The sequence below is a fragment of the Cryptomeria japonica genome, chromosome 7 (genome assembly GCF_030272615.1).
Source record: "Cryptomeria japonica chromosome 7, Sugi_1.0, whole genome shotgun sequence".
Lineage (NCBI taxonomy): Eukaryota > Viridiplantae > Streptophyta > Pinopsida > Cupressales > Cupressaceae > Cryptomeria > Cryptomeria japonica.
In genome coordinates, this window is record NC_081411.1 from 40,381,056 (window position 1) to 40,394,846 (window position 13,791).

Consider the following 13,791-nt stretch of genomic DNA (forward strand, 5'->3'; position numbering starts at 1 on the left):
TCCAATGGTTGAATGCGTCATTTGTTGAATTTCACAGAGCAGGGCCTGCACATGGTAAGGATTCTTCTGGTTATGAGAATTGATAGTGTGGGTCTTATTTGTTGTCACAGTTGTGTAATTGAATTTATTTGTTTCAGTTTATAAATTTTCATAGAAGCTATGTATTTATTGGATGCAATTTTTTATTTATTAATTCATCAATAATCATAATCATCAACAATTATATATTTCAATCTTTTTAATTTAATAATATTTAAAAATATAAACTTTTATTGATTCATTTTGAAAATAATCAAGACAAAAATTAAATTAAATTGAGAAGAGATTAAAGTGAGTTAAGATTAGTTTTTAGGGATGGTAAGATTATTTATGCATTCATTTGATATAATTTTTTTGATTGATTCAATAATAATCATACAAAATTTAAAAAATTCACCAAAAATTATGTACTCTAATTTTTTCAATTAATAATGTTTTTTTTTAAATATAATTTTTAATTGGTTCATTTTGAAAAATAGTTAATACAAACATAAGATTATATTTGAAGATTTTACATTTATTTGATGTTATTACACTATTATATAGCTTTGAAATAATATGACACTTAATTGAGGGTATAATAAATCGTCAACAAATCTTTGAATGCATCTTCAATACATTGCGGCCAATAAATGTATGAGAAGACATTAAAGTGATGTAGCAATTTTACTCATTAATGTATTGAAATGACATTAAGTGAACTAACAAAAAAAAATATGACAATTAATTTAGCATTCCATAAAATACAATATGAGAGAGTACAATGAAATACTTTTTGTTGACTTTCTTAGCTTGACTGAAATGTATCTTTTATTAAATTTATTGAATTAAATTGACATAAAAATACAAAATCTATACCAATCTACCTAAATATTGGAGGATTGGAATTCAACATTTATTATTTTATTATAATATCTTTTCATGAAATGCCTAAAAAATATGCATGAACAATGTTCTCACCCAATGTGCACAACTAACTAATAAAGTTTTTGTTTGTCGAAAAACTTTGCATAATTGAGAAGGCTATGGTGGTAGTGAATTCTTTCTATAGAATATAGTTGTCAAGTTTCAAATATCAATTATTCAAAAATAATATTCATTCTCACGAAAGTTTGCGAAGACTCTGGATGAGGTGCACAATATTTGTTGTCAACAAAGTAATGTTGCAACCTATTTTTCAATATTGTTAGATCTACAAGTTTCTATTACATTTTATTTCTTGTTTCCTTTTTTTTATTAGTGTAAAATGGGTTTTAAAGGGGACCCAATACCCTTTACCAAAAAGGACAACTAGCACCAAGAGAGAACCAAAGGCAAATAAACAATTGGCCAACAACAAAATAAAAGAAATAAAGAAGGGTCATCAGACTCGAAAGCCTATTGAAGATTTTTTAACATTTTTGAAACTTTGGCATTCTTGTGAATCATGTTGAATGTTCTAATGCTCAAGAAAATTGAGAGGTGGTGTGAATCAATTGTATAAATAAATCTTAAATCTATTCCCTTAAATCAAATATGCCACAACTTAACTTTAAAACTTAATCCACAGAAAGATATGAGCATGAAAGAACATGAAAACTAGAGCACACCATACATAACGAAACACCAAATTTTACATGGAAAACCCTATTAGGAGAATAAAATGGTGAATTCTATTCTCAATATATGAACACTTGTCAAGGTGACACTAGTTAAGGTGATTTTTACAAAGAAAGGCTCACTACTGACTAGGAAGGGACACATTAGGCTAAGGAAGATGGATAGAATGTTTCTATGATTTTACTAGATTTTGAAAAGGAATACGACAAAATTGATTGGGCCTTTGTTCTTCAGGTACTGAAAGATTTTGGATTCCCTCCAAATTTTTGTAAACAGATCAATATTTTATTTAATCACTCCTCTACGGTTATCGATGCAAATGGAAAATTGTCTACACCTAGTTTTATTAGACAAGGTTGTCCAATAGCTCTAGATCTTTTTGTCATAGCAACAGATGCCTTGTATTACATTCGTAGGACATTAAATTTATCCTCCTCTCAGGGGCATTAGACTTCCTAACAATGAGAAAATCTTGGATACTCGATTTTCATATGAGAGGGCTTTATTCAATGAGTTGTCTGAGGCCAATTTTGATAATATTATTAACAGATTAAATATCTTCTATGATGCCTCTAGATCTAAAATAGCCCCTCATAAATCTACTACTATTGGTTGGACAATGGAGGCACCTCAATGGATTTCAAATAATAGTTGGGGTTGGTTTGATCCCTTTAGGGTTATTATATATCTTAGAATTTCATTTTCATCTCACCTTCTTTATTAGACGTGTGTGAGTGGGTTTATAAAAAGATGGAGAGGAAACATTTGAAACAGTATGCCCACCTTTTGTCCCTTGCTAGTAAAGTTCAAGTAGTGTTAAAAAATTGGCATCTCATGTCATTTACCATTCCATTTCCTTGTTGTTTGTCAATGTTTAGTTCAAATAGCTACAAGTGATTATGACCAAATTTCTCTAGTTTGATGTAAAAGGTTACCATGAAAGACATAGTGTTTCTTGGGCATGGTGCTACTTTCCATGAGACCAATGAGGCTTTGGTTTGAAAGATTTGAATACTCACTGCATTACATAGAGAGGAGTCATGGAAGGTCCTAAACAGAAATAACTTAAAATTATCAAATCCAAAAATAGGCAAATAGTAGCATTCTCTTCATATTCAAGATGTTGTTTTTTGGGTAGTTTGAGATTAGATTCTATGGATCGGTGGTCTTTGCCTCTTAATGTTAATCGGAACAAACCTAGGTATGCTTGGGAGTAGTTGAGATCTGATTATGGATTGCCTCTATAAAAAAAGAAGATTTTTTTTATGATTCATAAGGTCTTGGATGATTGGTTACTTGGAAAATTGATATGTGATTTTGATCTTATTAATAGGACATCATGGAAAAATGGTACTAAACTATGTTCTATTTCAATCAAAAGAATTTACTACATGTTAGTTGGCTTGGGAGAAGTATATAGTTGGCTTAATAAGGCATGAAATTTGAGGTAGCCTAACTCTAAATGACATAAAGTTTCATCCCATTTATGTTATAAATTTATTGAACCAAAAAAAAACCTATTTTAGATGGTTTCTTATACTTTAAAAACTTGTTGTTGGCCCTGTTTTCCATCCCTATGGTGTGGCCCCTAGGAAATGTGATTTATGTGATATGCCTAAAACTTATGAGCATCTCTTTTTTTATTATAACTATGAAATGACTCTTTGGTCTTTGACATTTGGTTAACTTGTTAATAGGATTGATTGTAATAAATTTTCTTGGTCCAAGATTTTGGTTCATTAAATTCAATGTGTTTTGGCTTCTATTTTGGCTCCTAACACTACCCCTAATAAAGGAAATAAAGTGCTCAATTACCAAGATACTAGCCAAAATACTATTGCTAGTAAAGGGAAAGTGGTCAAATTTCCCCGTGAAAAGAGCCATGTTGCTTCAACCCAACCTTCCCCTATTATTGACATTTTTGATGGGGAAGGTCTTCCCACCCTATGAAACACACCTTGATGAAGCCTTGGACGGTCTTAATACTCTAGAGGGTTGTGACGAAGAGGAGGATGAGGAGCTTGAAAACAAAGGGGCCACCAATAATGAGGATACTCCTTAAAATTGGCAGGTTCTCGCTAGAAAGTTAGATGATCTTGAGGTCAAAATAGAAAATATTTAAACACCACAAATTTTCCTTGTCTATGAAAGGAATAGAGAAATACATTTTAAACCTGAGAAAGTCATCGAACAACTTATCAACATTAATAATAATCTGATGTGTAAGACTATTATTGGCATGGTTGATATTGGAAGTAAAATTGAAAAGAAGGCAAAGAAGAATGACCCTAAGAGAATAGATGAAAACAAGAAGAAAGGGAAGAAGACACCTTCTTTGATGGCTTGGGAGGCTACTCTAAACCAAATGGCTGAAGTTTGGGATTCTGCCTTTTAGATTTGTCATGTTTATTATGTTACTCTATTTTTTGGTTTATTTTATTTTAGTTATGTTGTCTTATTGATTTTTTGTATAAGCTAGTTTTAATTATGCTATGTTTGTGTAGTTTTGCTAGCTAGATCTCCAATCCTATTGTTTTAGTGATTTTTTATTCTACTTTGTAAGGCTTTAGAACCCTTTCTCCATTTATATTAATCAAAAATAATTAATGTGTGTGTGTGTGACTCCCAATTAATCTACTCTTATTACTTTTGAAGACAAAACATTGAAAGCATATATATAAAAATAAATAATTTAATTAAAATTATAAAATAACAATTCTAACATAATTTGAATTATAATTTCTTTCTCCACCATAGATATTATCCTTCATTTAAAAATAAGATAAGCAATGTACGTACAAACCCAAATTCATAAGCACCTTTACATGAGGTAAAGATTGTTTGACTACATGTTGCTCTTACTTATCTATTCTAAGAACTCAAAATGTTAAATCTCTTTAATATCTTGGATTTGTTCATATGTCCAAATATTTAAGTATCTTCCCTAAGTAGAATTAACAAATCAAGACATGGTTAGACCTCTAAATTACTTCCTTAACTATTTAACAATCTTATAGTGATACCACATACACTAAATTCTAGCTGAACTCCAATCATGTAGTGACACCTCATACCACGGATTGACACCACCTCTAGGAATCACTTTACCATGTGAAACTCCCCTAGTTTTCTCTTAAGAGTGTATAAAAAATGTTCAACAATCTTTCCATGTACTTCCCAGATTTTCTTCATAATTGACTTAAAAATTAAGATACTATTTAAAATACGTAAACAAGTTTTACCAGTTTGCCCTTTCCAAGGATTTCGTTAATTATTTACAATTTTTACCTCTGCTCGTCATCCCATGCTTAGATTTTATTAGAGGCTAGACCACCGTTTCAATACCATATTGGTTCTACTTACTCCAACAGTTATTACCTTGGCCAGCTACTTATTTTATCATTCCTTCGCATTTGTAGCGATCTGTCAATATTTTTATTCATTGAGATTCTACATGGTGCGTTAGATTCTGGCACAAACTTTAACTATTTGAACGTATGAGCATGGAAATTAGTGAGCCTTTAATGCTGTGTGTTGCCTCTGCACTCACAACCATAAAAAGAATTGTGCAGTTTTGACTTTCACTCATTCCTCTCATTTATTAAAGTTACCTTTTCTCAATAAAAGGACAGGCACAGCGAGGCCATATAATCTCTTGATCCCTAGCTGAGCAGGATTTCCTTACACAACTTTATGCAAAAATAAAAAACTATTCATCAACATCAAAACCCTAACATAAACCTGAGCTTCCATGTGAGCTTTTCCTCCCTTTCTAGTCTTGGTCAACCAATTATGGCATTGGAAGACACAAGACCTTCACCATTTTATGCGCTGCTCATAATTCAATGCTTCCATGAACTACGTAGTTGCTTCTTATCAGGAACAGAAGTTTCCTTTTACTTTTTCACTCAATCCCAAGCGAATTTTAAGCTACGTGTATTGAAAACAAAACCCATCTGCTGCATTCACTAATACCCAGTTGAAAACAGCTTGCAAATTAATAATGGGTTTTAAAAATTGAATAGTATCATTGGCACATCACTTTTCCTTCTATAAATAAGCAAAGACTGTAGAAAGATTTTCACTGCACAAAGTTATATCTGCTTGGTTGTAGTTGTGAGTTTGGGAGTGTGAGAGGATGGAGATGACTAAGGTATTCTGTTTATTTGTGATAGTTGTTGCTTTGTTCGTGCAGTCTAATGCAGCGGATTCTTATGGTAATCCAACTACTCCTTCACCACCACCTTCTAGAGTAGCTGGAACGACCAGATCTCCTCAAACAACCCAATGCCTTACTCGTGGGTACAAGTGTTATAACGTAACTCTTACGTGCCCCAAGCAGTGTCCTGAGCGTAAGCCAGCAGATCCAACGGCTAAGGCCTGTTATACTGATTGTGGCCCCAAATGCGAAGCCACCTGCAGAAGTAAGAAATGCCACCTTAACTATTTATTAGAATGCTTTGTGAGTTAGATTTGGGTATGCACAATGGAGTAAGATATTTGATATAGCTCATTGAAATCCTTTTTTTTTTCTGGTTTTTTGGCAAGCTAATTATCTATTATAAACGTTCAGATTTTGAAAGGAAAATTTTGGATTGACTGGATTTTGTGATGGTTTAAGAGAGTTCAGAGGATTTGGAATTAAAATTATTTTCTTCCAGGTGTTCACTATTCTGTTAATAAAACAGTTACTTTCTTGGCTATTTACTATCTTGAGGTATCAGCATTCTCCCTCCCTAGTAGATATTGGATTCCAAGCTCTCATTAATATGTTGACATTTCCTTCTTTTATTGTGGTTCAAGTCTGCAACCATTATACTGGCATTTTAGTTCAAAGTGTGGTTTCCAACACTCTGAAAGTTGTGTCACCATCAGATCCGGATATTTAGGCATTTTCTTTCACTTTGAACTAAAGTAGGTTCTCCAACTCTTTGAGAGTTGTGTCAGCATCAGATCTGGATTGCATATTATGTTGACGTGCGGGCCCTTTTCTATTCTATCCTTAAGTTATTTCCCTTGTTTCTCAATTAGTGTGTTAGTGTTATTTCTTTGTAACATAGGCTTGGGTGAACGTACATTACTATCTATTACTATCTATTCCTTGCTAGAGACTTAGATTAACTTGACCCAAAATCTCCATTGATTAGTAACTGACTATAAAAGTTGTAGATCTTCTCTTATTTCATGTAATCAGAGTTTATACTATATATTAATCCTTTTTATTCTCCTTTCCCTAGGCTGCTAGCAGTAACGTTTTCCTGTGTGAGACTGGATAGTTTAGTAGCAGTCTAATTATCTTTTTGATGATGAGATCTATTGCAACGCCGCTTGTCTTCTGTCATCCCATATCTGATTTAAATAATTTGAATTGAAGCTGTCGTCACCCTCAACTAAATTCTTCGTCGCCTTGTGCTACAAATATTCTAATTGTCATCTTTGACTTTCAATGATAATCCAATAGTTGAATGGGTTGTTTATTTTTCTCTTTGCTTACACGGCCTCTGGAGAATCTGTTTCCAGTCTTGTGATAATCTACTAAATAGGGTTGGATTAATCATCGTATTTTTAGGAATTGATCTTCTAAATTTTTTTTCTATAGATGAACGATGTTGATTTTGAAGCTCAATAGTTCTTGCAGATTAATTTATATGCAGTGTCAGAATTTCAATGCAAATTCAATTCCCTAAATAATTTCCCTAAACTATGTTAGAGGTGAAATGTTAGGCTGACCATAAATTGATCTCATAGACTAACTGCCATTCTGCTAAATTAAAAATTCACAAAACCTTACAGATTTTAGTGTAATAGCAGATCTATATATAGTTTTTCATGGAAGACACCCTCTCTCAGCCACTAACCCTTATATAGACATGTACGTGACCTAAAGCATAGGATCTCTTTAAATGGAACCCATCTCTCAAAATCAGCAGAATACTTTTATCCAATAGATATGTGGATTGTCTACTATGACAACGTGGGTTCTCTTTTCATGAATAAATGCATCAACATTTTACTAATTAGAAAATAAAATAAATTAAAATATTAATAGATCTTGTTTTTCTAGACCATATTTACAAGTATACACAATTGTTTTCTAATAAATATAATAAGAAAACAATCTTTGTTTTTCCTTATTTTCATTGATTGTTCTTTTGTGAATGCTAAACTGTGCAGAGCGGAAGCCTAACTGTAATGGATTTGGAGCACTCTGCTATGATCCCCGCTTTGTAGGAGGCGATGGTGTGATGTTCTACTTCCACGGCAAGAGCAACGAAGATTTCGCCCTGGTTTCTGACAACGATCTCCATATCAATGCCCACTTTATTGGCACAAGGCCACAAGGAAGAAGCAGGGATTACACTTGGGTTCAATCTCTAGCCATCATGTATGGCACCCACACTCTCACATTGGGTGCAAACAAAGTAGCTAAATGGAATAACAATGTCGACCATTTGTTCTTCACATTCGACAACCAGGCCTTCACCATTCCAGAAGGACACCTGTCGGTATGGAATGCTCCTTCCACACTTGGACTAACTGTGGAACGCACATCTCAGTATAACAGTATTAATGTTATCATCCCTCAAATGCTAGATCTATCTATCAGTGTGGTGCCCATTACTAAGGAGGATGACCGGATCCACAATTACCAAATTCCTTCAGATGATTGCTTTGCTCATCTTGAAATCCAGTTCAGGTTTCTCAATCTTTCTTCTAATGTGGAGGGTGTTTTGGGACAGACATACAAACCCGATTTTAAGAGCCCTGTGAAGGTGGGAGTGCCAATGCCTATCATGGGTGGTGAAGACAAGTATAAAACTTCATCTCTTACTTCAGCAGACTGCAGGCTCTGTATTTTCAAGAAGAACTCGGTTTCCCAATTGGAAAGCTTTCTGGTAAAGTCGGCTGGTAGTTTGGATTGTGCTAGCAAGCTGGGTAATGGATCTGGTATTGTGTGCCGTAGGTAAGTGGAAATAGGGCATGGCTGAGAGGATCTACATCAGCTTTCTATGCTAATAAAATATATACTTATATAGCCATATGCTTACAGATTTAGTGGGTTCTTTCTAAGTTTGCATGGAGAAATGCATGTTTTCCATGCTTCTATCTCCTGGTTTTATTGTAATAACGAGATTTGTGTCGACTGGAAAGTATATTTAGGGAAACTTATCTTATTTTGGCTTTGTACGAGGAGGTGATGGACCATTACTATATGAATTTCTTTTTAAGGGAAAAGGTTTCGTCTTCAAAATAGTTTTTTCATTTTTCCTTTTAAATTATTCTTTATTTTCTGTTTTGCGAATCCACATCATATGCATCTCATATGATAAAATAAGCATGGCTTGTGAGCAACAAAGTAATTTTTATGTAATTATGTAGTATTGCTTTTAAAATGTCTTAAATAAAAAAAATTTTAAAAAATTAGTTTGAAAATCTTTTATCATATATTGATCAAATTTCTTTATTAAATGGAAATTCAAAATTACCCTTTTTTTTTCTAATTTTAAAATTTATGATCAAAGGTGCCTTCACTATTGAATAGATAACACATGCATTTCCATTCAGTAAGTGTTCTCACAGATTTAAGAGACTCCTTGGAAGCAGGTTTGGCAGCTGCTGATAAGTGAGCAATCTTGAAAGGAAGTTTCTGAAATAACGGGCGTCTTTGAGCATTCCACCATTCCTAGTCAAAGCTAATTGACAAGATGGGGCAAGAGTTATTAATATAAATATTTAAAAAATATTCACATCGTTATTCGTTATTAGTTATTTTTGGAATTTTAAAATATATGGTCAAAGGTATATTCATTATTGAATAGGTAATTTGTTATATTTAATATAAAATATTTAAAAAAATTTTACAATGTTTGAGTTGATTTTTTAATCTTGTAGTTCTCAAAGATTGCCCACATTCAAATAATTGTCTTAAAAAGAGAGAAAAAGAAAGAGTTATAGAAAGTCATATAAAAATAACTATTATATATAAAAGAATCTTTTGAACATATGAAAATAGTAGTGTACACCATGTGTGGACCCTTATAGAAAAGTTCTAAAGCTTCACCACAAATTTATCCATGTGCTCTAATCCATTGATTTGGAGAGTAAGAATTGAGATCCAAAACATGAATTATCATCGATTGCAAACTTCATATATGAAAGATTGAATCATTATAAAAATAAAAAACAAAAAAGCAATCTTAAAGAAACCTGAAGTGAGGGTAAAAGGGGATCATGATACATGTCCTCATGTGACTTGAAACATAAAAAGTACTTGAACTAAGTAAGCTTAAAGTACTTGAGAAAAAATAGATCTAAAATAAAACACTTTTTAACTCTAACATCCCTATAAATGAAACATGAGTAATTAGAATTTCTAAAAAGATAAATTTTGAATAATGTAGTGATAGTCAAATTAGATTATAGATTTATTCCAACCCTCTTTATATTATGCCAACCAATACCTAAGTTAAAATAATTTTTTTGAATTGAAGTTGTCACTCTTAATCGCATTCTTCATTGCCTTATGTTATTAACCAATATTCTAATTGTCTTGTTTGACTTGTAATGCTATGGGTTTTCTTACTCTCCTCTCTTTTTATCAGAGCCTTTGAAGAAACTATATCTAATCTTATGATAATGTGTTAGATAGTGTTGAATAAATTACCTCGATGAAATCTATATTTGCTTCTAGTTTTGTTACAAGCTGATTTTCTATTGAGAAAGTTCAAATTTTGAGAGGAGGAATTTGTATTGACTAGATTTTGTTATGGTTTTAGAGGCTTTAGAGGATTTGGAATTAAAACAATTTTCTTTCAGGTGTTGACTTATATGTTAAGAAATATAGATACTTTCTTAGTTATTTTCTCTATTGAGGTATCAACATTCTCCCTCCCAAGTAGATACCAAATCTTCTCAATAATATGTTGGCATTTCCTTCTTATATTGGGTGCAAGTCTACAAGAAATGTGTAGCCACTTTGACTTTGAACTAGACTATGGTCTCCAACTCTTTGAAAGTTGTGTCAACATCAGATCTGGATTGCATGTTATGTTAATGTCCTAGCCTTTTTTTGTTCTATCCTTAAGATATTTCCCTTGTTTCTCAATCTAGTGTGTTAGTGTTCTTCCTTTGTAACATAGACTTGGGTGAACATGCTCACTATCTATTCATTCCTATAGACTTAGATTTACTTAACCCAAAATATGCACTATAAAAGTTGTATCCACTGTGGATCTTCTTTAATTTTTTTGTAATCAGAGTTACATACTATATATTAATATTTTTGTTCTCCTTACCCTAGGTTGCTAGCAATAAATTTTTTCTTTGTAAAACTACATAGTTTAATGGCAATCTACTTATCTCTTTGATAAATTGAATTGAAGTTGTCGTCATCTCAACCATATTCTTTGTCGGCTTGTGCTATTCAACAATATTCTAATTGACATCTTTGACTTTCAATGTTATTCCAATAGTTCAATGTGTTGTCTATCTTTCTCTTTGTTTATCACGATCACTGGAGAATCCGTTTCTAATTTTGTGATAATATGTTAGATAAGGTTGGATTAATAATTATATTTTTAGGAATTAATCATTATTTTAGATATAGATAAAGATGTTGATTTGGAAATTCACTAACATCTACAAATTAATCTATATATAATATAGAATCTCAACTCAAATTCAATTTTCCTAAACTATGTTAGAGATGAAATGTTAAAATAACTTTCATAAATTTGAAAATTGATCTTGTAAACTAACTGTCACTCTAGATATAAATGAAAATACTGAATTAAAAATTCACCAACCTTACCGATTTTAGTGTAACAACATACCTATATATAATTTTCCATGGAAGCCACCCTTTCTCAGCCACTAACCCATATCCACCAGTTTTTAAAGTAGTTTATATAAATCCATACATGTAAGTGACCTAAAGTAAAGAATTCATCTCAAAATCAGTACAATACTTCTATCCAATAGAATGTGGATTTTCTACTATGACAACATAGATATTTTTTTAATGAATAGGTACATCGACATTCTGTTAATTAAAAAATAAAATACACGCTACAAAAATTAGGTTCCTTTTAATAGATCTTGTTTTGTAGACCACATCAATCTTTCTTTTTTTCGTTTTCATCGATTGATGTTTGTGAATGTTAATATGTTGCAGCGCGCAAGACTAACTGTAATGGATTTGGAGCACACTGTTATGATCCCAGCTTCGTAGGAGGCGATGGTGTGATGTTTTACTTCCATTGCAAGACCAACGAAGATTTCACCCAGGTTTCTGACAACGATCTCCAAATCAATGCCCACTTCATTGGCAGAAGGCCACAAGGAAAAAGCAGGGATTACACCTGGGTTCAATCTCTAGCCATCATGTACGGCACCCACACTCACACTGGGTGCAAACAAAGTAGCCAAATGAAATAACAATGTCGACCAGTTGTTCTTCACATTCGACAACCAGACCTTCACCATTCCAGAAGGACACCTGTCGGTATGGAATGCTCCTTCGACACTTCGACTAACTTTCGAACACACAACACGGTATAACAGCATTATTATTGTCATACCTCAAATGCTAGATTTATCTATCAGTGTCGTACCCATTACTACCGAGGATGACCGGATCCACAATTACCAAAGTCTTACAATCATCTTGAAATCCAATTCAACTTTATCAATGTTTCTTCCAATGTGGAGGGTGTTTTGGGATAGACTTATAGACCTGCGTTTAAGAGCCCTGTGAAGGTGGGTGGGCCAATGCGTATAATGGTGGTGAAGACAAGTATAAAACTTCATCTCTTACCTCAGCAGATTGCACACTCTGTATTTTCAAGAAAAACTCTGTTTCCCAATTGTAAAGCTTGTTTGTAAAGTCGGCTGGTAGTTTGGATTGTGCTGGCTGGTAGTTTGGATTGTGCTAGCTGTTAATTTAAAACAATCAGAAAAAAACTCTGTTTCCATGATTCTATCTCCTGGTTTTATTGTAATAATGAGATTTATGTCAACTGAAAAGTATGTTTAGGCAAACATATTTTGGCTTTGTGTGAGGCCATGATGGACCATTACTATGTGAATTTCTCTTTTAAGGAAAATGTTTCGTCTTCAAAATTGAATTTTTTTTTTTTATTATTCTTCTATTTTCTGTTTTACGCCTGTTCTCTTTTCTGAATAGGAAGGGTCACACTCGACCTCCTCCTTCTAAAACGAAAGCTTAATGTAGGTGAGTTGGTGAGTTCAGGTAGATTGAATCACCACGTTGGTAGATTGGTAGGTAGGTGAGCTGATTCCCCACCGAACTGACCTGCCCGCCCATTACAATACCTATCACAATCAGACAATCGGAACAGAAACTAAACTGGATTAGGGTGGGAAGTTTAATTCAATGAGTATCGATCGACCTGCTATTCGAGGTATCAGCGGTCAAGCTACATATTGCCCTCGCCTGCCTTTGATGACCAGCCAGATCCCTCGGGGCCTATATTTCCCCATGAACCATAGGAAGCATAACCGGGGTGGCCCCTATTATTCTATGGTAACTCCAAACTTACCTTATTTTGGCCTTGTTTGAGAGAATGATGGATCATTATTATGTGAATTTCCTTTAAAGATAGATAGACAAACCAATCATCAAACAATAATAAAATAAAAATAAAAATAAATCAAGCATTATTTTTTAAATTCAATAAAAAAATCAAAAAATTATTTAAGCTTGAAATATCATTTATCATGCACGTGGATGGATCGTATTTATTAAGAAATGGAAATTTAAAATTATGCTATATTTTGATTTTTTTTTAAACATGATCAAAAGTAGATCCATTATTGAATAGGTAATTTGTTCTTTTTAAGCTCTCCAAGGAACTTAGCTCTGATGCTAAGTGTTATGCATACAGATATATTGAGAGGGGGATGAATTTGTATATAACAATTTTAACTTAAAACTTAATGCAACATATATATCATTACATCTCACAATATCATAAAAAAATTATGCAAGAGATAAGCACAACCATGCATCAACACAAGAGAACACTATATTTACATGGAAACTTAAAAAACCATGGTCAAAATAGGTACTTGGACCTATTATTATTCTTGTGTATTCAATCTATAGACATCATGTAATGTACCCACACTTTC

The 13,791-nt window shown here is 32.8% G+C and overlaps 1 protein-coding gene and 1 pseudogene across 1 annotated transcript; both read left to right on the forward strand.

Annotated features, from left to right (window-relative positions):
* Window positions 1-5,702: 5,702 nt before the first annotated feature.
* LOC131039785 (uncharacterized) lies at window positions 5,703-8,874 on the forward strand. Its single transcript, XM_057972624.2, has 2 exons — window positions 5,703-6,062; window positions 7,813-8,874. Exons 1-2 carry the CDS (start codon window positions 5,777-5,779, stop codon window positions 8,604-8,606), a joined length of 1,080 nt encoding a protein of 359 aa, XP_057828607.2. The 5' UTR covers window positions 5,703-5,776; the 3' UTR covers window positions 8,607-8,874.
* Window positions 8,875-9,188: 314 nt separating this feature from the next.
* LOC131039815 (uncharacterized) lies at window positions 9,189-12,509 on the forward strand (annotated as a pseudogene).
* Window positions 12,510-13,791: the final 1,282 nt, after the last annotated feature.

Bases quoted from the DNA above. Each gene is read 5' to 3' on its own strand.
- LOC131039785 (XM_057972624.2), top strand. From the start codon at position 5,777: ATGGAGATGACTAAGGTATTCTGTTTATTTGTGATAGTTGTTGCTTTG. The intron at 6,063-7,812 runs GTAAGAAATGCC...TAAACTGTGCAG, and splicing joins ATGCGAAGCCACCTGCAGAA to AGCGGAAGCCTAACTGTAAT.